At 37.0% G+C, this 26,446-nt stretch overlaps 1 protein-coding gene across 2 annotated transcripts in view; it reads right to left on the bottom strand.

Annotated features, from left to right (window-relative positions):
• Positions 1-809: 809 nt before the first annotated feature.
• The window catches only part of Grp170 (Grp170 co-chaperone), a 25,846-nt gene continuing 209 nt past the window's right edge, over positions 810-26,446 (bottom strand). The window contains exons 1-19 of one of the 2 annotated variants that reach the window (XM_070130603.1): positions 26,431-26,446; positions 19,218-19,360; positions 18,820-19,085; positions 18,314-18,488; positions 17,914-18,122; positions 17,492-17,678; positions 17,219-17,368; positions 16,822-17,019; positions 14,296-14,483; positions 13,584-13,683; positions 13,267-13,417; positions 12,009-12,342; positions 11,552-11,717; positions 10,423-10,560; positions 7,343-7,468; positions 6,469-6,576; positions 6,134-6,341; positions 5,073-5,192; positions 810-4,050 (exon numbers count right to left, since the gene is read on the bottom strand). The exon at positions 26,431-26,446 is cut by the window's right edge and continues 209 nt beyond it. In XM_070130603.1, coding sequence (XP_069986704.1) covers positions 4,025-4,050; positions 5,073-5,192; positions 6,134-6,341; positions 6,469-6,576; positions 7,343-7,468; positions 10,423-10,560; positions 11,552-11,717; positions 12,009-12,342; positions 13,267-13,417; positions 13,584-13,683; positions 14,296-14,483; positions 16,822-17,019; positions 17,219-17,368; positions 17,492-17,678; positions 17,914-18,122; positions 18,314-18,488; positions 18,820-19,085; positions 19,218-19,352 — 2,985 coding nt within the window. In that variant the 5' untranslated portion in view covers positions 19,353-19,360; positions 26,431-26,446 and the 3' untranslated portion in view covers positions 810-4,024. The remainder of the gene's footprint in view (positions 4,051-5,072; positions 5,193-6,133; positions 6,342-6,468; positions 6,577-7,342; positions 7,469-10,422; positions 10,561-11,551; positions 11,718-12,008; positions 12,343-13,266; positions 13,418-13,583; positions 13,684-14,295; positions 14,484-16,821; positions 17,020-17,218; positions 17,369-17,491; positions 17,679-17,913; positions 18,123-18,313; positions 18,489-18,819; positions 19,086-19,217; positions 19,361-26,430) is intronic. The other variant, XM_070130604.1, reaches the window with a different exon arrangement.

Raw genomic sequence — 26,446 nt, 5'->3', positions numbered from 1 at the left:
GGCGATGTTTATGGATTCCTAGAATGGTTAATGGCCAAAACAAATAAATGCGCCGCACATCAAAGATCATGCAACACTATTATAACGTACTGTGGCGAAAAAGGGTAAAATACGTTAATGACTTGAGCAAATTAAAGGTTGTACTGGATTGTAGGTTAGTACAGTAGGGAAAAGGGTAAAAGGAAAGAGCAAATAAGAGTACGAAGGCCGTTCGGGAGCGACACAAAGCCAGTCTTTCAACCTTTCAGCACGGCTCTCACACTAGGATGTGGACAGGTGAAGAACAGAAAAATTAAAGACCCTGCAAATTTAGTTGGTGATTTTATTTATCTATTGAAAAGGGTAAAGAGGAAATAGCAAACGAGTACGAAGGCCGTTCAAGACTGACACAGGCTTCCATCCTTTCAGAACGGCTCTCACACTTTAGGATGTGAACAGAGGAAGGGGATGGAGAAGGGAAGGAAAATGAAAATATGAGAAGAAAAGACCACGCAAAATTAGTTGGAGTGAGGGCGGAGGGTCAAAGTAGAGGCGATCAGCTACATTGGGCCCCAATCTTCGTCTCCTAAGCCCCCATCCCTAAGACAACGAGCAAAGGATTGAGGTAGCTGAAGGGCCATACTTGTTGCTTATCAAGCCACTGTAATATTCAGTTAACCCGATTTTGTTCAGCTATGCATTAAGGGATCATTTCAACATTTCTTCTACATATTATTATGACGACTGTACACTATATCTGACTTCTGCTTCGGATTCTATTCTAGAACAGAAAGTGTGTGTTGCACAAACCGAAGGTGATGAAGAACAGGTTTATTTTCTCATATTTATTATAAGAAACGAACACAATCCGACATAAAGAAAATCATACACCTTCACTCACTGTGAGAAACAAGATATCCTTCTCTTGTGCAAATGCATGTGATATTACAGTACTACAGAAACCTCGTTACTACAGAAACCTCGACCACTTCATCCTCGCCACCTCTGGACTGTGGTTAAACATATTTACAAATGGATATCGTTTACCATACATTTAGTTTTATTTTTTCTGCCAAATACCAATACCCTTGTTTGATTTTACAAATATCCAGACAAACGTTTGCCAAACTGTCCACAGACCATGAAAAAGCTTGAGTCTATGTGTACTTACAAACACATTTATACATTATATATACGTATGGTTGTATGTGTAGGGATGTACATATATATAAACATGTTTACATCTGGCTGCCTTTTGTTTCTCTCTCAGTACATATTAAAAGCCAAACGAAGCAATTTTAGAATGTAATCCAATTACATATCCAGGGAAGAAACTGGAGAATAATTTTACAGAAGAGGAATAGCAGATTGGTAGATTTTGTAGTGTATATGGATAGATACAAGTATACCCTTACGTATAAGCCACGCTGGATTAACATTTCGATTTTCTTAATTCTGCTTGGAGGCCAACGTGGGCTGTAACTCTAATATATGTATATTTTTGTATAAATGTGAAGACCGTCATTAGACTGTGCCTTGAACTCAGAGGAAATGGGGGAAGCCTAGGATGGAACCTGGTAGGAACGGGGACAGCCTGGGATAGGGAGAGGAGGACAATGAGAACCACGGACGTAGCTTGTATGAGGGAGTATTTACTAAGTCTTTTCCATTACACAAAAAGGGACAAAACAAAGGATAAAAGGGTATTCCTATTGGAAATTGTCTGGGTACAGTTCAAGAAGAATGTTTTGAAAAATCTTTGGTGTGTATTTAAAAAAAAATTTAACATGTGATGTCTGACAACTAATATTTTGTAGAGCAATAAACAAATTAACAATAGGAAATGTAGTCCTTCCTTTGATCAACTCAATAAGAATTCATACATCGTCAAGACATTTGTATAATAGTTTTTCCCTTAAAAATGGACAAAAAATAACACAGCAACAAATACAGGCAAAAACTCCTGCAAAAATTGCTGAAATTTTAATCCATCTACTTTTTTTCTGAAGAGGTACTGAATATATCTTAGAAATGATCTCCGAAAACCATCATCTGAAATTTGATCCAATATCAATGTACAAAATACTTTCCTCTTTTGTGTTACATTAATTTTACGAATGCCCAGCAGTACCTGAAATGTTCTGCCTGAGTATTTTGTTTTAAGTATGTGAGATCTCTATCTTTCATTCTTAAAAGCAGAAAATGTACAGTGAAAGTCATTCCCAAGTTTACTTTTACTTTTTGGGTTCTAAAAGTCATGTACAACATGGCCTTCTTCCCTTCATAAATAAGTAGAACCTTTTACGGGTTAAAATTTTCGTCATTTATTGTTAAGCAACTGCAAGAGATCAACATCTCGCATACCTTTTAGATTTTACCAAATTATCCGAGTTCTCATACATACAGCAAACTAAAGATTACCTCAATCACACCATATGCAGCACCCTGAAAATTCCTTAGGAAAACAAAAATAACAGACTAAAGTGCTAGAAAAGTAAATAAATATGAAAATGAAAATGCAGTTAATACATTCACTTAATGCGATAAAAATAAATTAAAAGTGAATTCTAATTTACTACTTATTATTATACCCAACATTTATAATAGTTCTTCCAATAAAAAAGTGTATTTATACATTTCTGGTTATCTGTATAATTACTGACCTGTTTCATTGCATGATTTTGCCACTGTGTAAGATTCAGTACAGACAAGAGAAAGATGGTGTTGCTCCTGAACAAAATATATGTTCTGAACAAAAAAAAAAAAAAAAAAAATGTAGGTGATTATACACACCAAATGCATTTCCGGACAAGATAGACATCACTACCCAACACATATTATATTCAAAGGGCAATGCCATTCTCCTACCATTCCTTTTTAGAAAATACAATATGTTCTTCCAACAATTCATGACGAAGTACACTTGCACACAGCTTGTAAAAATCAATTTATCCGTTCCACATTTTTCAGACTCAAAACAAGTTCAAATTTCATTTTTTAATGACTAAGATATCTGGAATGTCAATAAGTTCTCTAGCAAATAATTCTATCTAATAAAAATGTTTACCCTTTAACCAATACATAACCACTGTTTTGTTCAAGAAAGATCACTTGCACATTTGTATTTCAAACTGAATGTTCTATACTACCTGACTTTTTCAGAGCAGCAGCATGCATGGGACCAGAACCTTTACAATAACCTACATATCACTACTAAAACAGATCTACTACAATCTTTTATGAAGATAATAAATAATCTCACTCTTGATTCAAAAGAATATGCAATATTCTTGTTGTATTAATTCTTTTAACACTGGAAAAATAGTATTTCAAACCATCAACAACATTTGCAAAGTGATTTGCTGCTTTAGTGATCTTGTAACTTTTAGTTTTGGAGATACAACTGGCCTTGAATGTAAATCAGATTTATGCTTTGCAAGATGCAACAATACCTAAAGTAATTTTGTCTGATTCATATAGCATCAATTATAAACGAACTGGCAGAGGTCTCTCCACAAACTTCTCAGGAGTTGGGGGAAAGGAAATGAGAGAATCAAAAGTGTAAAATTTACTTCTCTGAAATGGGCAAGAAATTCCATATTTCAAATACTTTTTCTTTTTATGACAACAGACACCTAATAAATTAACAGCATTCAAAAACAGGTAAATGTCATTTCGTGACTACTCATTGTGCAAATGACCACTTTTAAAGTAGGAGGGAAGAAAGGAGTGATTAAGGTAAGAGGGCCATCTGTCGAGTGCTGTCTTGTATCTTTACAGAGGTAGCCAAGGGAAGAAATCTAAACTTAAATCACTGTTTTGGGAGAGCACATTTGGCCTGGCCAGGGTACAGAGCAACACAAGTCAATTTGTCATACACAAGGGTCTTTTCTATTTTCCTGAACACAGACCCATATGTCCTTCCTGCACATGTGCCAATATAGAAGTGCATCTTGAAAACAGATTCCTGTTGTATCAGCATTGATGGATCTTGATAATTATTTTACTTGTGGTGCCAAAAACTCCTGCCCTTTATCCAGTCTCATCACAACTCAACATGTCCTTTATCATCTGGAAGAAGAAAAAGGATAAACAATTAAAATGGGTCACATGTGGGCTTCTAAAAGAAAGAAAGAAAGTAAAAAAAAAATAAATAAATATATAAATAAAAAGGCAAAAAGCTGAGCTAAAACAATCTTTTAATCCTTGGAAAGTAACAAAGCAAAATTAAATGAAAGAAAAATGCCTGACTTCCAGGTCAACCTTATGAAGAAGCAGCACAGGACAAAATTATCTGTCTCAACCACCTGATCAATTCTCTATTCTTTTTTTCTTTTATCCAAAGCTGGATTTCTCCCAACACACCTGATGCCAGCAGGGTGGGTGAACAGCATGTGGATGATAAAAATGACTATGGCGGATGACAGATACGACCAGATGGGGTTTGGGGGAGTCATCCATGAGGGACGGGGGAGAGCTGGAGAAACAAGAGTGGAATTCGAAGTACAGCAGCTGAGTGCAGATTTATGAAATCTAATTGTGTTTTGACTTCCTGGACTAGTTTTGCATACATCATAATCTCTATGTTATCATATAATCAGTAAATAAATGTCTCTGCAAAGGAGTGGCCAAAAGGAAGAAACAGTAGCTTTAATGAGAAAAAGATAGAATGGGTAAAAAGAGAACCGTGAGAATGAGAAAGAGAATGAGACACACATCAGAGTTTTATAAACTGATTGTTATACCAGTACAGATGATCTCTAACATACTGCATTTCAAATTAAGTGTTTGGAAGTCTGTGTTGTTACAGCCTGCATATTGGGAAAAAAACTATGGGAAAATTAGTATTCTCTTATTTGTATTCTACTTCAAAATGTTTATATTTATGGTACTTCCTCCCCCAAACTCCAAGACTTCTAAAGGCTACATCAGAATAAAGCAGAGACAGATCCTTCTTTTTTGAGCTTTTGCAGCTCCACAGGAAAAAAAGTAATTCAAATAAAAAGTACTTGCATTTCATAAACCTAAAATAGAATGACTATAATGAACCCTTTTACAACAACAACACATACTAGTGTAAACAAACAACTTACCAGCTTTCTTTTCTACTTCTATATCTTCTTTCCTTCGGTCTTCCTCACTATTATTTTCTTCCGATTCCTCTTCGAAGACATAGGGTGACTCTTCACTCTCCTGTATTACTGGTTCTTCTCCTGTAGGGAGAATATGATCAAAAGTGACTTTCTCTCTCACTCTCTTACTAATTGTCTCATAATGCAAAGCAACAAGTTAAATAATCTATTCTAGCTTTAAGTTGGATGAGTAAAAACTAAATCAAATTAAGAGCAAAACTTTAGCTGATTGTAGGTCACACTTCTGCATAGCTGTTGTCCCACAGTGGTTGTAAGCTTCATTCTCTTTAATCACCCCACTGATGCTGGGTACATGCAGTGTCCACTGTAGTTTTGTTTTATCAATGGTACCACAACCATTTGAGTCCCTATCACTAGGCCTACCTAACCCCTTATTTACCTCATTCTTATTTTATTTTATTTTTTTATTCTTATGATGTTTTTACCATTGATATTATTATGATTATTGACATTCATTTTCATAATGTTATTAATCATACTGGTTGTAATAAATATACCAACTTTTCTTTCCCAAAATTCAAAGGTGATGGTATATAGGCAAGATCTGGTAGACTTTCAAATCAATTCCTTGTGGGTCCATCCATGTGTAAACAAATCTTTATGCTAAAATTATGGTGGACAAAATATTTATACACTGCTTAACCACTCTGTGACGGTAACAGCTATAGCTGTCATGATGTAACAGCCTATGATGTGTAAATGCATCATGACTCATAGCAGGTGGGCTGCCTGTATAGATTAGGTCAAGCCACAAAGTCTAGACTGTTGGTAATATCAAATCACAAATAAATCAGGCCACTTCACCATGGGTTAATGGTAATATTAGCATTCCCGATATCAGTCAACTGGTATACCTTGAAATGAGTTACAAAAAATAAAAAAAATAAAGAAGTTGTAACTTTCCAGTCTAAGATTCCTCCACATGACAGAGGTATACAGTGCTCAGCAGCTCAAAAAGCATTTTTCCAACTCTCAGGATGACTGTATGAGCAAGTACTCACCTGTAACAATTTTCTCACTTGTATCTTTTTCTTCTGTGTCTGGCTTGGTTTCCCCTCCACTCTTTGATTTTGAACTCTTTGAGTTGTCTGTGTTATTCTTCTTCTTGCCTGTTTCTTTGGCCTCCTTTTCTGCCTTTACCTTGGCCTCTGCTGCTTCCTTGTCCTTTTTGGCTTTGGTGATCTTGGCTTTGTTCACAAGATATTTGATCTGCAAAGGAATAAACAAAAATAAAAATATGATTATCTCCATCTGTTGCATTGTCAAAACTGCAGGCAATTATTTGAAATTAGTAATCATCTACTGCATCAATTGCAACACTGTGTAATAATCCTACCTCACGATCCAGAGCTCCAAGCTTCTCCCCAATGTCATTCAGCTTCAACTTAGGTTCATCAGACAATGCCTGTGTCTGTTGTTGTTCCTCCTTGTCCTCCAGCCATTTCTGGAGGAATGGAAACAAACATTTCTTTCATAACTAAAATGTATTCACACATTTAGCAAAATTATTTCTTGGTGTATAAAATGTTCTGCATCTTAAAGATTAATTCTTTTGGCTACCTTAGACGTACCACACTGCAGACTATAAATTACTAAGATCAACCTTTCTAAATATTATTTATCTCCATGGTTAAGTAATGTAATGGGGGAAAACTCAAAAAGTGAAGATCTTTTTGGAAGACTAATCTCCAACTTTAGTTTGACACCATACTTACAATAGCACATTCCAACCATGGAGGACAGAAAAGAATTATACCTCTGCAAATACATATTATCCCAGAGCAAACACTTATCATGAGGAGAGTGGAGACATCACCATGACTACTGCAGGATATTACTCATTATATTCATTTTCATAAGAGCAGATCATCCATTTTCATTGTATAAACAAGATGCCATGTCAAAAACATTTTGTTTTGATTTACTAGTGTATTTCCAATCAATCTGTTTTATTAATTATAAAGTATATAAAGCAATAACATCTACCACATTTAATTCTGTGACTAATTCTATTTTTAGATTACTGATATCTAATACAAAATTATTCATTACCAGTACTTTGCAAATTTTTCCTCTAAATTTCACTTGTTCTAAAAACCCAACTACTCTGCGGTATGTCCTGTCCTATGCTTACCAGACTAGCAAGGTTCAAACTGTACTACAAACTGGAATATTTTCAAAAAGTCTGGCAAAACTTTACAACAACTCACCTGGGTATCCGTGATGAGTTTATCCATGGTGTCGATCTCTACATCGGTGAAGAATTGCAGCTCTGGGGGTGCATCTCTGGCTCGCTGCACAAACTCGGATGACTTGTTCATCATGTCCGTCAAGGCCTAGGAAAAAGTGGCAGTTAGACAGGAGCCCTAGATATCTCTGTCTATCTTCCTTTTTTCTCTATCTATCTGTCTTTCTTTCTCCCCGCCCCCCCCCTAAATATATCTATCTATCTGCCTTTCCTCATTTTTCTTTGTCTCTGTCTGTCTCATCTTTCTACACACACCATCCATGTCTCTGTCTGTCTCATCTCTCTATACCACCTATATGTTTGTTTGTCTTGTCTCATTTTCTCTATACCATCTTTGTCTCTCTATACCATTTAACTCTGTCAATCTGTCAATCTGTCACTTCTCTTTTCTCTATCCACCTGTCATTACTCTTTTCACCTTTTCTCTTTCATCTTATGGAATAAAATATTGAATTCGAACTGATTTTATATTATCACTCACTTTTCTCTCTAGCCTCTCTCATTATCACTATACGATTCTGTTCCATCCATCACCCTTTCCCCCTGAGTTCTCTGTTTTTGTTTTGTTTTTCTCTCTCTCTCTATTTCTTTTTCCAATTTCTTTAGATCTTCTAGAAAATAAGTCTGGTTAGCTCTGTTATGTCTCTGCTTAACCCACTTGGTTAGCTCTGTTGTCTCTCTGCTTAACCCACTTGGTTAGCTCTGTTATGTCTCTGCTTAACCCACTTGGTTAGCTCTGTTATGTCTCTGCTTAACCCACTAGGTTAGCTCTGTTATGTCTCTGCTTAACCCACTTGGTTAGCTCTGTTATGTCTCTGCTTAACCCACTTGGTTAGCTCTGTTATGTCTCTGCTTAACCCACTTGGTTAGCTCTGTTATGTCTCTGCTTAACCCACTTGGTTAGCTCTGTTATGTCTCTGCTTAACCCACTTACAAAAGGTACATTTGGAGAACGATAATCCCTATTTCTGGACAGAATCGAAATTGGCGTGCAGGGCAGCGACAAAATCAAAGCACAAGCTCCGATCTAACGTCACACCAGTGGGATAGCCGGCCATTGTCATTATTCCATGTGTATACATATGTATGACACCTGGTGCAATTGGGTTAAAATGGTTAGCAACCATTATGTCCGAATTCTACCAGTTTTCTGATCTTAGTTCAAATTGTGGAAGGGGAGGGGTAAAGATACCAAATAAAGGGGGAGGTGAAAAGATGAAGGAAGAAAGTAAAGAAGAATTGGATGAGGATGAGGAACAGGTAAATGAAGATGAAAAAAAGAGGAGGTGCAGAAAAAAAAAGAAATGAAGGAATAGAGAAAAAGAAAAAAGACAAAGGTAAAAAGGAAAAAAATATATTAAGAAAAATTAAAATTAAAATAAAAATAAAAAGGAAATGAATAAGAAGAATGAGAAAAGAAGAATAACAATAAGAAAGATGAAGAAATAGAAGAAAAAGATGATGAAGATGAAGAAAAAAGAAAAAGAAGATGAAGATGAAGAAGAAAACAAAGAAGAATGTGAAATAGGAGAAGAATATGAAAAAGGAGAAGAATATGAAAAAGGAGAAGAATATGAAAAAGGAGAAGAATATGAAAAAGGAGAAGAATATGAAAAAGGAGAAGAATATGAAAAAGGAGAAGAATATGAAAAAGGAGAAGAATATGAAAAAGGAGTATAATATGAAAAAGGAGAATAAAATGAAAAAGGAGAATAATATGAAAAAGGAGAATAATATGAAAAAGGAGAATAATATGAAAAAGGAGAATAATATGAAAAAGGAGAATAATATGAAAAAGGAGAATAATATGAAAAAGGAGAATAATATGAAAAAGGAGAATAATATGAAAAAGGAGAAGAATATGAAAAAGGAGAAGAATATGAAAAAGGAGAATAATATGAAAAAGGAGAATTAGAAAAATAAAAAATAAGAAAAATAAAGTAAAAATGAAAAAGAGGAAGAGAAATAAGAAAAAAAGGAGGAGGAGGAGGAAGACAACAGCAACAAAAAAAAAAACTATAAAAAAGAAGAGTGAAAAAAGTTGAGTAAAAAGAAAGATGATGATGATGATGATCATCAACATCAGTCCTGCAATCTTGGACATCGATAAAACCCACATTTCCACACGGGAGAAGTATGCAAGACAGCATTCAGAAGCAGAAGGTATGAGGAACAGCAGCGACAGTAGTAGTTAATCCCTAGACCAATGTAAATGTAGCTTGCAGTCCAATCTATCAAAGAAATGATGTGCGAGTCCCCAGTTCTGGCAAAAGTGATAAATAGCCCAAGTAAAAAGGAAGAATAATGATTATCCAAGAAGTAAACAGGCCAGAAGAGAGTAGAAAGCAATTGGGAGGAGAATGGTTATTGTTAATTCACATGCATGTCTGATCTTCCTTCCTGTGCTAAACTGCTCCCTCTTGCTTTTCCCAATAATGTGAAGATTTGACAATTTAATGGTATTCTGATATGGGATATGAAAACTATATAAACTGAATAGCCTTTTATTTCACTATAGTCAAGATATTTACATACTGCTTATGTCTTTATATCAAATGTACTAAAAATATATATACATCTAAGGGAATAGCAACATCTTTACAAATATGTTAATATTTACAGCAATCACACTTGAACCTTGTCTAGCACAGGAAGGAATGAAGGGAAAAACAAAAGGAGGGAAGGGAGAAATAACTATCTTTCATTCCTCTGATTTCGTGAAATGCGATTACGCAATTTTGCATCTGACGGTGGTTTGCGGTTAGTTCGCCAAGCCGAGGGATCAACAGCCCTCATGTACCTCCTAAGAATTCTGCCTTTGCCCTTGAGGTACTCTACAAAAGGAGATAAGCAAGACCAGAGGCGTGTCTGCAGTGCAAAAAAGCGGGTGAAAAAATAATCACGGCCACCCTTTTCTCTGGCTTCGTGTGAACGTGTGTGCAAGTCTATCGTTAATTTTTGGTCCCAATAATGCACAAGGCCTAAACAGAGTGCACAGATTAGTAAGAGAGACAAATATATCAAAATCGTTTCGTTTCTTGCCTGGACAGCTTCTGGCCGATTGAGGTGCTCAAACACACGCTGCTTGATTGGCTCGAACAGCTTGGAGAGCTCCTTTAACTTCTCCTTGTAGACAGAAGCTTCCACATCTGCCCCTTCATCGTAGATCCACTCGTCAAGCTGAGAGGCAGAAGATAATAATAAAAAATAATGTAAAAAATAATAGGAGTACATATATAATGATGATATAATATTAGAATATGAAAGAAATATTTCCTCAATAATCATCATGCTTTTTTAAAAATCAAATGTGCTTCAGAAAAAATGGTCAAAAAACAAATATACAGAAATATACAAACTGATACTCATGTAAGAGGACATGCTTGTATAAAGTTTTGTACATAGATGGTTCCAAAGGTGCTTTAGCATCAAGGAAGAAAACCTACACGACATCACTTAATTTCTGTTTTCACAGATCCCCCCCCCCCCCTCTAATTCCATTAATGTTTGCTTACATGCCTACATGAGAATTTTGTCTGAAGGCCACGGTAACAGGAATGACTTGCCACAAGTTCAAAAAGCCCTTAGAGGGTAATTACTCATACTGCTGTATTCTTTTCATTGGTAAACAAGTGTGGAATGTACCATCTATGAACAATGACTGGAAGAGTGTCCACTCAAGACAAGACATTATTTCCTTGCTCAGATACTATTCCTACCTGCAGTTACCTGCAGTGCTGGTTGTATTACAGAAAATTAAAAATTATGAAAATATTGAAAAATTATACATAAAACAAAGTTACTTATCATCATTGCACAGAATTAAAGACTACCTACAGATGATAAGAAGTCTATACAAGGAAAATATTCTATTACCATCTTGATACAGCACATCAAAAGGCAAAAACACAAAAAATGCTTATGCAAAAAGGGAGATATTGCAAAGGGGAAGTAAGCAGTTTTGACACTATGTGGGCCGAGCCTTCAAGCCACACATCAGGGAGAAATGCCATCAAGGAACAGTAAACTGGCGAGAACAGCAGGACTAGTAACTGACTCATAAGTGATAGGCACTTGAGGAGCTATCAATATGTAAAGATGTATTTTTACCATCCCAGCATTATTCTAACATTTGTGTGGAAGGTCCTTTCTATCCAAGAAGAGTACCTACCGTTGAGCACATTTCCCTTATGGCTGCCCTTTGTTCATCCGTGGAGGCCTGTTCATAGTCTTCCTGGTAGAGCTTGTCTTGTGCATCCAGGATGTAGCTCTCCAGGTTGTTGCGTGCAGCTTCCCTCTCATGTCGAGCTCGTTCAGCTGCATTTATGTCCTCCAACCTTTGAAAAATTCCTAATTAGGTTTCAAAGAAGGCAATTTATACCCTAAACAGCAGGCAGAAAGTAACAAGTAGACACTCTCAGGTGACAAAAGTTCCACCTATCCTAGCCATTTAAAGGTTAAACTACTTGAAAAGTTATAAAAAGAAAATTGTATCATTCAACAAATAGAACATATACATATAGCCTTGCACATTCTTTACACGTTACAGCTTAAAGGAAGACAACTGAGGGGGGGGGGGGAATGCAATCAAAAGCTCTAACCCATCCTCAAAGTTTTCCCCAACTCACTTCTTCTTGGATGCAGCCACTTGTTCCTCTGTCATGTCTGGAACGTCTAGGTGGGTGATGGTCATGTTCAGCTCTTCTTTGACTGTGACCTGCTTTGGCTTCAGCTCCTTCTCTCCCTCTTTCTTTTTGTCTGTGCCAGCTTTCTTCTCATCCTCCTCTTTCTCTTTCTTGTCTGATTTTTGGTCATCTTTCTGGTCTTCCTTGTTCTCTTTCTTTGCCTGATTATTGCTATCTTGCTCTTTCTTTTCTGTGTTGTCTTCTTCTGTCTTGTTTTCCTTGCCCTCTGCATCTTCACTTTCTTCTTTCTCTCCGCCTTCCCGTTCTTGTTCTGTTCCTGATGAATAAATTAATAAAGTAGAGATAGTTACAAAATTTACCATCACAGGTAAACCAAAACTTGATTACAAATTTTAGAATGATCAAAATATCACTTTAAATAATCAAGGTTACTTAAAGTTACTTTTTTAGTTTTGATTCTTTGGGCATTTTTCTACTTTACATTCTTGCTTTAATACAACATTCAGAAACTCCTTTCCTTCATATAAATGTGCAAATCTTTTCTGCATCTATCTAATACTACAAGAGAAAAAAATATATATATTAAATAGTGACACAAAATAAATAGATCCAAGAAACTCCACTTCCAAACACAATCACCTCCCCTTTCTAGTTCACCACTGAAGCTCTGTCAAATGCAGACCGTCAAGTTTTATCTCTTGTATATGGAAGACATTCTTCCTCCTTGTGCTGGCAAGTGTTTAGATACAAGAGTCAAAACTGGTGGTTCACATATTAGGAACACTTAGTGGTGGTGTACTTTAAAGTGGTGAGGACAGCATGATCAATCTCCTCATCAAAAATGCAACAGTCAGCACGCCCACAACACAAAATAATAATACAGGGAAATCTGAACTGAAACCTCTACGACCATTCAGAGTACGAAGATGAAACAGCTTGTGATAAGAGTAACTACTTTGTCCCCAATGCAACATTACAGCCACCATAAAGAAGTCAGGACTCTTTAGTCTTTATAACATGAAATCCATCAATATATTCTAAATAAACAAAAATATATCTATAAAGTACATATACCAGAACAAACACACACAAACAATATTCAGATCTGCATGTGCATATCATTATACAAATTTCTTGATTTTTTTTCCATATCAGTGAAGGGATTCAATAGTTCATCTGCATATCAATTATTTCAAGCTATTTAAGACTCCTGACTTCCCTGCCATGCCATACCCCTCACCTGCAAAGAGCTTACTGATGGTGCTACCAAGTTTTGAGAGTGTTGACTCCTCCTCTTTGGGTTTGTCTTCTTCTACCAGCACACTTTTCTCAAATACTGCCTCCATCATGTTCAGAGCCAGCACTCCTGAGTCATCCATGTTGAAATGGGCCTGGAAAATAGTTTGTTCATTGAAGGCTGCCTCTCGATTCCAAAATAAAAGCACTCAAGGAATACTTAAAGCACAGATAAATCACGAGATGTACTAAAAATGACCTATAAAACTACTAATCACACAACCAAATTCTAACAAATTCAGCAGCATCAATGATGAATACCTTGATGCCCTTGGGCTCACTGCCCTCCTGCTGATGCTTCTGGAAAGCAGAGGTCACTCCTGATACCAGCACATGGGAGATGTTCTCTGCATTAGCATTCCTGAAATGAGCGGAAATGCATGCTTCAATTAAAGGCAAGACTCACAGGGACAACCTTATTAAAAGCAAATCCTATATTGGTGCAAACATGCACGCATGCACCCCTCCCCACACACACATACCCCCCCCCCCCCACACACACACAAACACACTCACAGGCATAGGCACAGGCACACACATACAGACAAGCACACACGCATACACACATGCACACGCCCATACATACATACACACAAACACACACATATATGCACACAACCATCTCTTAACATCTTTTTTGTATCTGATGTCAGATGCCTGATATCAATTTCTCTGTTAGACTGACAAAGGGGGGAAAAATATGAGAAAAGGAGTAGGATAATGATGATGAAATGGAAATGGAGCAAAGGAAAGCAGAGGAATAGGAGGAGGAGGAAAAGGAAAAGAAAGACTAGGATAGGAGGAAGAAAGAAGAAACAAAAAAGAAAGAAAATAGGAAGAGGATATGTTAACAGTAGTAGAAGAGGATGATGATGGCCAGGATAATTAAGAGATGATAAAGAGCAAAAGGAAAAAGAAACAAAGAAAAAATAAGGCAGAAGTGAAGCAGACATGAAAATTCAATTAGACTCACCTGAGCTCCTCCTTAGAAAGGTGAGAGAGGTCCCCATAGTTAACATAGAAGCTAAAATCTGTAGTGTGCTTGTTGAAGGTCATAACCTTCTTCTGTGGGTAGTTGTTGCCAAATGCAAAGAGGGAGCGCTTCACCACCTTGGTTGAGGTGGAGCCATCATCATTCTCCACCTGGCGCTCGAAGTCAACCTGAACGAGATGCATGTGGAGATCAGTAAAAGGTTGAATATTTGATCATCCCACATGGGTGTCCTAATTATAATACACATAAAATAGCTTAATATTTATTTTTTATAAGAATTCACGCAGTCTAAACATATCCCAAATCTAGGATATGAGGTAAAACAAGGATGCACATTAATATAAAAATAGCAATTAAGAGAGAGAGAAAAAAACTTCTGAGTTTGCAGTGTGCAATACACATTTATTTACTAAATCTTATATATATACATATATATATTTAGCCTACCTTGAAAAATAATTATGGAGGTGGAGGAAAGCACGTACAAACAAAAATATGGACATTCAAAGGATTCCTACTTGATCTTTATGTTTATAAGAACACACTATTGTCAATAGGAAAAAACTATTTTCAACTACATCAAAATACACTTCAATCTATTATTCTCCTGCTTTTCTTTTATTGCTATAAATATGTTACACAATACATATAACTGCCCCAACTTTAAATTAATTTCAGTGAAAGTATACTTCATTTGTTTTGTGTCATTACAGAAATTATCATAATTTCCAATTTGCTATAACCACAGAATAAACCACAACACTGTGCATGATTTAAGGACAAAAGGTGCACTAACTAGAGGCAAAAGGAACACTTTAATCTATGCACAAAACAAGATTGCATGCTTAATTATGTGCCACCTCAAATCAGCAGTGCTAACATGTCTTACATGAATGTGTCAACTAAGAGTTATCTTGACTCTCACCATATAAATAAATAGAACCTGCTATTTAAGCTTTCACTATATATCAGTTCATATGCACATACAATTCCTATTAGCTATTGACAAATCTCATGCAGTAAAATAAATTTAAGGTTCATTTTTACATGCTCTCCTCCTGTCTCTCAATATGTCTGCCTGTCAAACTGTTTGAACCAATGTTGCTGAGAACATGTGGTATTCACTGTAGTATTTTGTGAAATGTATTACACACATATAGCTCCACCAGTGCTTAGCCACTAAGGAGTCGATTATCAGACATTACACTGTCATTACATTATCACACCACAATTAACAAATACAGAATAAAAAGTATTCCTGAAAATCAAGGAAATGGGTAAACAAGAGCGATAAGGAGGATTAATAATCGACTCCTTGGTGACATATGCACTTGAGGAGTCATCTGTATACTAATACAATTCATAGAATAAACCTGGTGGTATTGCATTCATTTGCCTCAATCTGTGTCTGCCTGCCTGCCTGCCTCAATCTATTTGCTTGACTTAATCACAATGGTCAGTCTGTCTGTTTCTTATTTCTCTTTGTCAGCTTTATTATGGTCTCCCTATTTATCATATATATATATATTTCAGAGACTGGTTAATTTCAAGCTGTTTGCAGATGAATTGACGGTTTCCACAAATATGGATATATCAAAATACACAAGGGAATTATGAATCCCCTTCTCCTTAAGATTCCTACTTCTCTAAATACACCCTAAAACTAAAAACTCATAAAAATTCAACTTACTTACAGACATAATGACATTTATAAACTCCTTTATTCCCATCTATCTACCTATCTACCTTATAACACTAAATTCCATTGCCCAAAGGTAAAATTTTATTTGCATATAGGGGTATTTTCCTTCCACTTAAACCCATTTCTCTTCCCTTGACACTGTCGGCTTGTATCTACAAAACAATCCTGTCACAAATCAAGCAGTAACTTGTTCCAACACCTGATATGATAAAAGCAAACTCCACACATTAATCCAAGGAAGGATTCCTCTCACCAAATTCAAAAACGTCTTAAGGATTCCATCAAAGAAGCCTCCTTTCTCTCTCTCTCTCAACGTGTAATCATACTTGGCATGTATCTACATTTTAAGAAAGTGAAAAAAGGTTGAGTTTCTCTTCACTAAACTGCAAAAAGGGGGGGGGGGGGAGAAAACAAGTTTTCTTTTGACAGATTTTCAAGTAAATTATGTATCCGGATCTTCTATGTTGACATGACATTATATTTCTTGAGTTATCAATTACTACTTAGATCCAAGAAACCTCAAAATTTGCAGATATTCATGGAACCAGCATATTTTTCTCTTTACTATATTCTATATCTTAAATGTATATCAAGACTCTTTTGGTTAATTATCTAAATCTCATGAGAAAATGAATTTAGATGATTCCTGTACACAAGCTGGAAATACAAACTGTATTAGTAAAAGACAGGAAAATGAAGGCATGCAAGAAGACAAAAGTACCTAAAGTAACATCAACAGAGCTAGCTATCCCTAGCTTAATGAGCCTGCTGGTTATTATAAATTTGAACAGATGACTAATTACCTCAATAGGGAGGACAACTGCTTCTTTTACGTGGAACTTCTTAACCTTAAAGCCCTGACCAAGGTCAGCTGCACGATAGACTGCCCCCATTGCAGCTGCTTCATCAGCATTGATGTTTTTGCCAAGCTCTCGACCCCAAACGCCTTGCAGGATAGACTGAATTTTGGGTATTCTGGTTGCACCTCCAACAATGATGAACTGTCAAAGTGAAAGGATAGGGAATAATTAGAGTATCTCTGATGAAAACTAATTAAGGCTAAAAACATAAAAAACAGTATTACTAAAACTGGAAATATTCATATTCAATAACCTTTAGTATTCATAACTTGCCAAGATCAAGTATTTAGCAGCTTGCCATAGAAATGCAGCAAAAAATATTATTGAAGCTCCTGCTTACCTGATCAATGGCTGAGATATCCATAGCAGCAGAAATCAGTGCTGCATCAATAGGGGCTTGAACCCTGTCGAATAATTCTGTACACAGCTCCTCAAATTCTTCTCGACTTACATGTAGTTTAAAGTCTTCTTCATCAAGAAGTCCTTCTATCTGTATTTGAAAAGCTAGTTACAAAATTACCTTTCATATCAAAGAAAATGTGGTGTATTTAGGATTTATCAAGCAATAGGAGAGACACCTATCAACTTATGTTCTTGCAACAAAATCACTAACCTGACTCAGATGATCAGAATTTGCAGAGAGGACTTTCTTTAATCTGCCAGCTTCCTTCATGAGCTTAGCCAGTGCACGAGGAGATTCCAGAACATTGTTTGGGGTCTTCTTTATTTCATTGAATTTCTTGGCCAAATAATCCCGGAGGCGCATTTGCATTTCCAGCCCGCCTAATGTACGATCATATCTGAAAATTTATAGTATAATATCAAATTTGATACATGATCCTGCTCTAATAAATATGTTAATTTATGAAAAATCATTGGACTGTTATATTCTTAATAATGAAATTACATTATTCAAATATGGGTTGAGTTTCTTTTATCTTCCACTAACAAGACTTACTAGATTTTCTTGAATGCAAACCAAATCCTAAGTCGCCTTAACATAGCTCAGTTTAAACAAACTGCAGTAAAACTTACCCTAACCCTAGTACAGTGACTTGTGGATTGGTCTCTGTGTATCCTCTGTCCTTTGTTTTAACTGTCTGGTAAGAGACAATGGTCGCTATGGTTGAAGAGGCTCCCATGTCATAAAAGAGGATGTTATGGGCTGTAGCATTGATCTCTTTTCGCCTGAACATACCATAGTTCAGGGCAACTGCTGCATTGGACGACATAAGGGACAGAACCTAAACCAGAGTAAAGATCAATGATATAAGTAACAGAACACACAACAAATAAAACAATTGTTATCCTCTTATGGCACCTGCAATAAGATATTTTGTCTAATTTCCACAATCTAATGTGAAGATAAATAATACCGTAAGTTAGTTATCAAATTTTGATAAATATAAGGGGAGCATGCTGTTGATTCTCCTACCTTCAGTCCCGCCAGCTCAGCTGCAGTCAGCATGGCTCTGCGCTCAACTTGGTTGAAGAAGGGAGGGACTGTGATTACACAGTCCTTTATCCTTTGCTCAGTGTGTGACATTGCCATGTCTTTGGCATAGGCTAACATCTGAGCTATCAACTCCTCCACTGTGTAGGTTGTGTCACTGGCAGGGAAAAAAATCACACAGTACCAATTACTAAACATATAACACATTAGTGAAATATCTCTAGCTCATGGTTTGTGATCAGTTTTTATAATGTGAGGAGAACTTCCTGGCAGTTTACTCTGTTTTTAGAGTATTGACAAATTTCTAGGCCCTAATATCTGGTCACAAATGGAATGGGCTGATTTCATGAATAGTTTTTGAGTCAAATCTTTGTGGAAAATAATAAAAATTTATAACAATTCTTAAACTTGCCAGTATTTAAATGCTTTTCAAATAAAGGAGAGTAATAATTCACTCTTCCCTACTTCTGCCATGAAGTCATACTTACTCATTATGTCTAAATACAACAGTTCCTCTCTCAGGATCAGCTTCGATGTTATAAAAGGGGAACCGCTTTTTGTACAGTTCGACAATAGGGTTGTCTATTTTCTTTCCCAGCAAGTCAAGGAGATAGAAGTAGTTATTTGCTGGGAAGCGAATACCAGTTGTTAAAGCATCCTCTCCAAAGGTTCGCTCTCCGTTTCGGAAGGACACGGCTCCTGGGGTCTTCCTTTTAGATTCTTTGTTTAGGACAATTTCCATGGGGACTCCCGGCTGAAAGATTAATAGCAATGAATGACTTCATCTGTGCATGCATCATTCTTTTCTACTAAAACTTACAAATGTGACAAGTCAAAAACTATTTCAATCATGTCAAGAAGCCAGATCATCACAACATCTACTTACCGCTACAACAGCAACCTTTATCCACTCTGACCCAAAGTCAATGCTCATGATGGTGACACCACTGGAGCTTCCTATGATACCTAATAACACTAGAAGGGACAAGCCCATTGTCCATCGTACGTCAGGTACCATCATTGTTGTGTCTGGAACAGAATAGGTCATGATAGAAGCTTTTTTGAGGGAATAATATATATACAAGTTAATTCATCATTGTCAGGATATTCAAATGATGTAGTTAGCTTAGTCATTTTTACAAGCACTTTTACATCTTCATGAAATAAAATCACTATGATTCAAGCTTGAATGCCTGTTTTTTTTAATGAAAGGAAAAATACAATATAGTTATTTTCATAACAGACAATAAGAAGAAAAATTGTAGAATGAGAAGTAATGCAATTTTGATTAAGTGTAAGACTTCAAATATTTTCTGGCACTGTGCCCAATATTCTCTAGAATACCAATCTAAACCATGATTACTGCCTAGCACACTATTATATTTATCTACATTACATTATGCAGTAATTCTAAGTAAGACAGCTGCACCTATTTCTTATGTTTTTGTCTCCTACCGCCTTGTCTTGGGGGACCTGTGGAGAATCGGGGAGGGGAGGGGGGACACACACACGGGAGAAATAGTGGAATCAAAAGTGAAAATTTTGAAAAATGCAAAATCTGGACGAGAGTCTGGTGCCACTGCAAGATGTGTCGCACTGGTGTCAGTGTTGCCGAAATCCCGACGAAATTTGTTAACCCAACCCAACCCGGACTCCCCATCCTTGGGGTATTTCTCTACTTCCTAAACAGGGGCAAGCCCCCAGACCCCCTTTCCCTAGGGCATTTCCTTACCCCCTTCCCTGGGGGTATTTCCCTACCTGGGGGCAAGCCCCCAGACCCCCTTTCCTAGGGGTATTTCATCGTACTTTTCAGAAAGCTCACAGTATCGTTTACATTCGAGACAGTTCGAGACAATGAGGTTTATGGACCTTTGAATTTCAATTAAAGCACAACCTGTGAGATCCCTACAATCTTATTAACCTCCCCGACATCTACGAACACAAGTCAATAATTCTATTTTACTTTCCTTGGTATTTGTAGTGCGGCTGCCTTTATTAGTATTGCCCATTATGTATACAGAGTATAAGCAAATTATGAAGTAATTGTGTACAATTATTCATTTATCAGAATCTTAACCAAGCCCACTGTGGGTTTAATCTATTAATTGTCTCTACACATAGATGCTCTATGAATACTAATCACTAGTGAGCTAAATAATTTGTGTACTTTTTTCTTGATGTATGAAAAATATTTTCTTCTATCTTATACTCTTAGTAATGTTAACATGATAATAACTATAATATCTATAATACTAACAACAGCATGGATATTGACTGCATTAGTAAAAAAAAAAAACTTGATGAAAGCTGAAATCAGTTGAACAAAAAGATGGAAGGAAGGAAAGAAGGAAGGAAAGAAAACAATGAATTTCATTTTGTACATCTTAGTTTTCTTGGATCTATTTTTTTTTAGGAAGCAATGCAAGAAGCCATAGAGCGCTAAGCAAAAAGCATCACAAACTGTGAAATTGCTGGTGTATCTGGACATAGTAATAGAGGAACTTCTAATTTTACAATTTACATTCTCTTGTACTCTTGTACCTTGGGCTAACTACTAGGTTTCATTCAGTTCCTATATATCATACCACCCTTTATCTTACTTTATCTTCATATGATCCTTGTGTACAAATATCAACAGAAATCCATAAAAACTACCACTGAATTAAACAAATCAGTATAAGTGCATCCCCTAATATTTTTAGCATACATAATTGAACCTGGTTACCCTTTTCCTCTAATTTTGCATGGCATACTCCATTCCTCACACTGCTAAAAGTAAGATTACTGAAAATTTATATTACAGGCTCATATTGGTAAAGCAATACCAATATATGCCCATAAGAATAATCTTATTTTGTCATTTATTATCTTCTTATAGGCCATATGAATAAAATGTGCTTTATAACATACTCCGTATTAGAAAATATTTTTGAAACTACAATAGCATACACCAAAGATTATGAACTACAATCAATATGGTTCCACACTTTCTATGCATACCAAAAGTCAAACTATGAATAGTCATAGACCAGTCATGAATACCATACCAGGGGAGGTAACACTGGCATACTAATTGAATCCTGGTGGCTGAGGACTTGTATATCGACCTATATGTGGACATATCACAAAATAAACTACAAAAGGTATTACATATTCCTGTAAGATTTATCTTACAATTTTTGTAAGACTACATTCATACCTTTTTTCTCTAAAATAGTCCTGGTATAAGTTAGCAAGAGTGACAAGTGGATATAGAGGGAAAGGGATACCATCATCTTATAGAGTAAGAAATAGGATAAGACAATATAGTTTAAGGTGTAGCAGCCAGAGTTCTTAATGTCAGCACAAAGTGCTAATATATGGGAGGTAAAGGGGGGCTTGTCCCCCCTGTCTAGGGAATAAATAGAAGATATGAATGAGTATGTTAGGTTTTTGGGCTTAGTCTCTGGAGAGTGTGTCGCCCTTAGTAACAATTACTAAAGTCCTCATCTACACCATATACAACTTAGAAATACAATATTGGTTTATAGTGGAACCTAAATGACTTGCTGATATATAAATTAATGTGACCATCACTGTCATTAAAAATCTGTCATGGAAAAATTTGACCGAGTGCCAGGATAAGGGGACTGTCCCTCTGGGAGGTGGGAATTTGGGGGTCAAATGGAGTTAGCTAGCCTATTGTATAGCAACAAGAATGAGGAAACTACCAAACAACTATTAAAGCCCAGCTCCAGTTATTTCTTGGGTAGCGAACGCAAATACCGCAAACATGCAGAGGATGTACGCTGCTAATATGCGCCCAGTACACCTATGTGGACGTGCATGTTGCAATCCTGTATACTATATTTGATAATGACATTGCACATAGATATGAGTTCTTGAATGTTTCAAGAACACTTTTATACCAATATCAGAGAAAATATCAGTGATTTATGACAAATGTCTTGTGAAAGTAGTGTGGAATATACCATCCCTGAGCTGTGACTGGAAGAACACAAGTTCCATGGAAGGCACTATTTCCATGCTTAGGATCTTACTCTGTTTGCTGTGACAACCAATGCAGGGTGTATTAACAAAAATTAAACATTACGAAAATATAATGAGTTGACAAATAACAAAACATTACTTATTGTTTTTGTTATAGTACTGTGTTACAGACTATCTAGCCACAGATGCCACAGAGTTTGTGCAAGTAAAACAATCCATCATTTTGATACAGCATTTCAAGACAAATATAGATCTTTGAAAAGGGAAGGGGGAAAAAAAAAAATGCTTATGATACAGAAAAAGAGAACTATACAAAAAGAATGTAAGCTGTCTTGTGTTTAAGGGGCTTATGTGAAGTAACAACTGAGAATTTTAAAAAGGGAGACTTAGCTCGCAAACCATCTATCTAATATGAGTAAAAAAGGAAATCTGAAAATAATTCCCCAAAATTGATTTATTTCGATTTTCTGGTCAAGTTATATTTTCCCGCAAAAATCCAGAACCCGGATGTGTGACATCAATTCTAGAACACGATCACAACATTCTCTGCATTCAATACATTGTACAACATGGCAGACTCATTACAAGACTACAGCGACAGTGAAATCAGTAAAGTTTCATTGGATTATTCCGACGAGGACATTGGTACAACTTCTTCAGAGGGTGCCTATGTCTTCGAAGAGTTGGAAGAAGAGAAATATCAAGGGTTGATGGTTGTTGGACCGTACATGCACGAGCCCGAAGCTGTGGATGTTGTGGAAGTTGTGCCAAACAAGCCAGACATGGAGTGGTGTCGATACCCAAAGAGATTGAATAAATGGTAATTTTCTAAATTACTTTTTATAATCGAATGTGTGATCCCGCTTCTGTATGGTACAAAATTTCTGCAGGCTGCGTTATCTCTTGTCTGCACCCGTGGCGCAGGCCTACATCCATTTGCAAGTGGAAGGGCATCAGTATTTATTTGTGTTGTGCTTTTTGGGGTGTACCTACCCTACCTCTATGAAGTAATACATGCACACTTGCAATGCACTCGGCACACTGTGTCGTACCCACGTAATGAATGTTTGCTACGCTGCCAAGCTCTTTCAGAATTTGTTTTGCACTGTTGTGATCATGACAAATATAAATTGGAAATGGCCTACCATTTTGCAAATACCATGTCGTAAGTCATTCTGTTCGCAAAGCAATCAGGCTCGAAGTGTTTCAGGCAAAGCATGCTGGTTGGCACAGGCTGAAAGTTGCTCCACTTGGCATGCACAAAACGTGTCCACTTCCTTGCTCTGTCGCGGTCTTTTGGCCATTCAAATAGCTGGTGACATGAATGGGAACAATGACTTGCTACACAACACCGTGGCATTCTTTGTTACAAACTTTAATAGCTTGAAACTGGGACAATTCAATGATATCCTTGACTCGCGGTGCACTGTGTGCATCACACTATTCAACAAGATTCTCCCTGTCCTGGGAATGACGTCACAACCGGGGATTGCCAAAGACCGCCGAGTTTTGCATCTTCGAACCTATAAGCCATATATCTGAGAGAGTCATCATTCAAGTAAGACTAAAGCCAGGATTTTGGCCCATGTGCAAACAGCAAGGTAGCTAAAGAAAATCATATTTTCTCATTCTATATGGTGTAACTAACTGCATGAAAGTTAAGAAAAAAAGAATGCACTCACAGAATATCATTATAATATGCATTTAAATATCAAATACCGATGGCTGAATTTTTCCAAGATGCTCACAGTGTTTACTGAATTCAAAGTATACACCAACTAGTGAAAAATAGCAATCAGTGGGTTATGTGCAGTAAAGCATCAAGTGTAGGAAGGCTTTTGCTTCAAAGCAATCTATATGGTAGTATGCATATTTAGTATAGGGTTCACGTATTTGATAGTTTCTTTAGGGGACTTAGCCTGATGGATACAGGCCTATTGTAAACTTTTACTACATTAACTGGCATAAGTAAAGGGTGATAGTGTTGTCAGATATCAAAAATAGAAGAGAGCACTTCCTATAAGATCACATTCTAGCAAAGGTTGACAAAATTTCATCAGGGGTAATTTGACAGAACAGCTGAAAATAAAACACCTTTCAGCTATAGTAATTCCTTTGCAAACTGATGTCTTGGAACACACAGTACTCTGGTATACATTTACAGGGAAATCTAAAAACAATCAAAGAAAGTGAGGTAATTTTCTATATTACCTTCGCCTCTCCGATATCGACGATTTTGGTATCGTTGGATTCCTCTCATTGTCCACATTGCAAATATATAGTTTTTATTATGCGGAACAACATCCACCACGTATTCCCGGCAGGCTAGAGCGTTACAAAATTATTGTTGATCTCGGAGCGGCGGACGTATTACAATTACCTTGTAACATTCCCACTGAATCAGCATTCTAACTTTGACATAGTCAGCATTGTATACAGAGACGATTGTAGTATAATCAGGATGAACAGGGTATACCATGAACAGAAGAGCGCCCTCGGTGGCAGGTTTTGCACCTCTCTCGATGTTACTCCGATGGCCTCAAGGTCGAGTTTCCCGTACCCTGGAACCACGATTTTCGAATACCTAACCGAAATAACCACCGTGTTCAGTACTTCACCATACCCGCGGCGATGACTGAGTGTGGAGGGTGCTCCTACTAGGTTATGGTAGGGGTTATCGGCTCTGCATCTAGTTCGTGTGCGCTATATCTTGCCGTGAATATGTGGTGGATATTTTGTTTCCTCGGCGGGGGTTGGGGGCGGCAGCCCCCACCAGGGGGGTCGCAGAATAGAAAGTCATGCGACTAACCATGGTTATTTTCACTGTGGGTTATATTAAGGTAATTTTCTATATTACGTCCGCCGCTCCGACATTGTCGCCCCCGCTATCAGGGCCAAGTTTGCCACTAACAAGGGGTTTCCGGGCAATAGAACCTACATATTTGGATTGTACAGAGTGAGAGGAATCCAACGATACCAAAATCATCGATATCGGAGAGGCGAAGGTAATATAGAAAATTACCGAAAGTGAAATACTATGCTCACTGATGCATCAAATAACCTGCACAGGCAAAGAATAATGTCAGAAACATAGAAAATAAGTCAAGAAAAATACCACACAGAGTAAGTCCACAGCATAAGGGGGTTATGGGAGGCAGAGCTCCCAATAGGAAAATACAGCAGTCAGGTGGGGGTCTCAGGGGCAAAGCCCTTGGGGTAGGAAGGTTACTGGTTCATATGGTGATGTTTGTGGATCCCAAGGACTGGCTGGCGTAATAGGGACTTAATCTCTGAGGTGCTGTTACTGTGTTGACAATTACCAAAAGTCTACTTTCACTTACATCATTTACAATGGAAAACAAGAGATACTTGCATATTACACTATCATTACTTGCAACAAAGGAATATTAATTTCAAAGTTGATGGCTGAGTGAAACAAACTATTCCAAATTATTAATAGACTTTCAGGCCTTTCTAGCGATTTCTCAGCAAATGCTGAAGCTCTAAAAACTAAAACACACACACAATTGAGCAGCATACTTGAACCTTACAATTTTTAAATCGTAATATCTGAAAGCATTACCAAACGAAATTTGATAACCATATAGGGGTTTGGTGAAGTTCCTGCTGGTGTGTAAGAGCTTCCAATCTGGTTCATAATTTCCCAGTAAAGCCTCAATATGAAATGCTCTATGAAACTGTTGAAAGGGTCACATTCAATAATGCTATTTTGGAATACGATGTAGTAATGTATTAGTTTAATACCAAACAACCTGTTCCCCACTTGGACCCCTTACCCTATGCGTAAAATTTTACTTTTTCGTTCCTCTCTCTTTTTTATCTTTTCTCCTCAACAGCTGATCCCAGTCTGCAGTGTCCTTTCCATTCCAGCGCATTCCCTTGAGTCCTCCTTGAACCCAAGCTTTCTTTCCCCACGCCACCACCTCCCCCAGGCTCCTCATGGGTCTCAGCTGGACGTCACAATAATAATAAAGAGCACAAACATTCGCCTGTCAAGAGGGCTGTGCTTGCCTCACTTCATCTCCCCTTCTTCCTCTCCCACGCATCTTTATCCTCATCCCTCCCAGCTCCCGTACGCGTGCACTTACCTCCTTCCGCCCAAGA

The sequence above is a fragment of the Penaeus vannamei genome, chromosome 15, assembly GCF_042767895.1.
Source record: "Penaeus vannamei isolate JL-2024 chromosome 15, ASM4276789v1, whole genome shotgun sequence".
NCBI classification, from domain to species: domain Eukaryota; kingdom Metazoa; phylum Arthropoda; class Malacostraca; order Decapoda; family Penaeidae; genus Penaeus; species Penaeus vannamei.
This window is presented reverse-complemented; position numbering and strand designations above follow the sequence as displayed.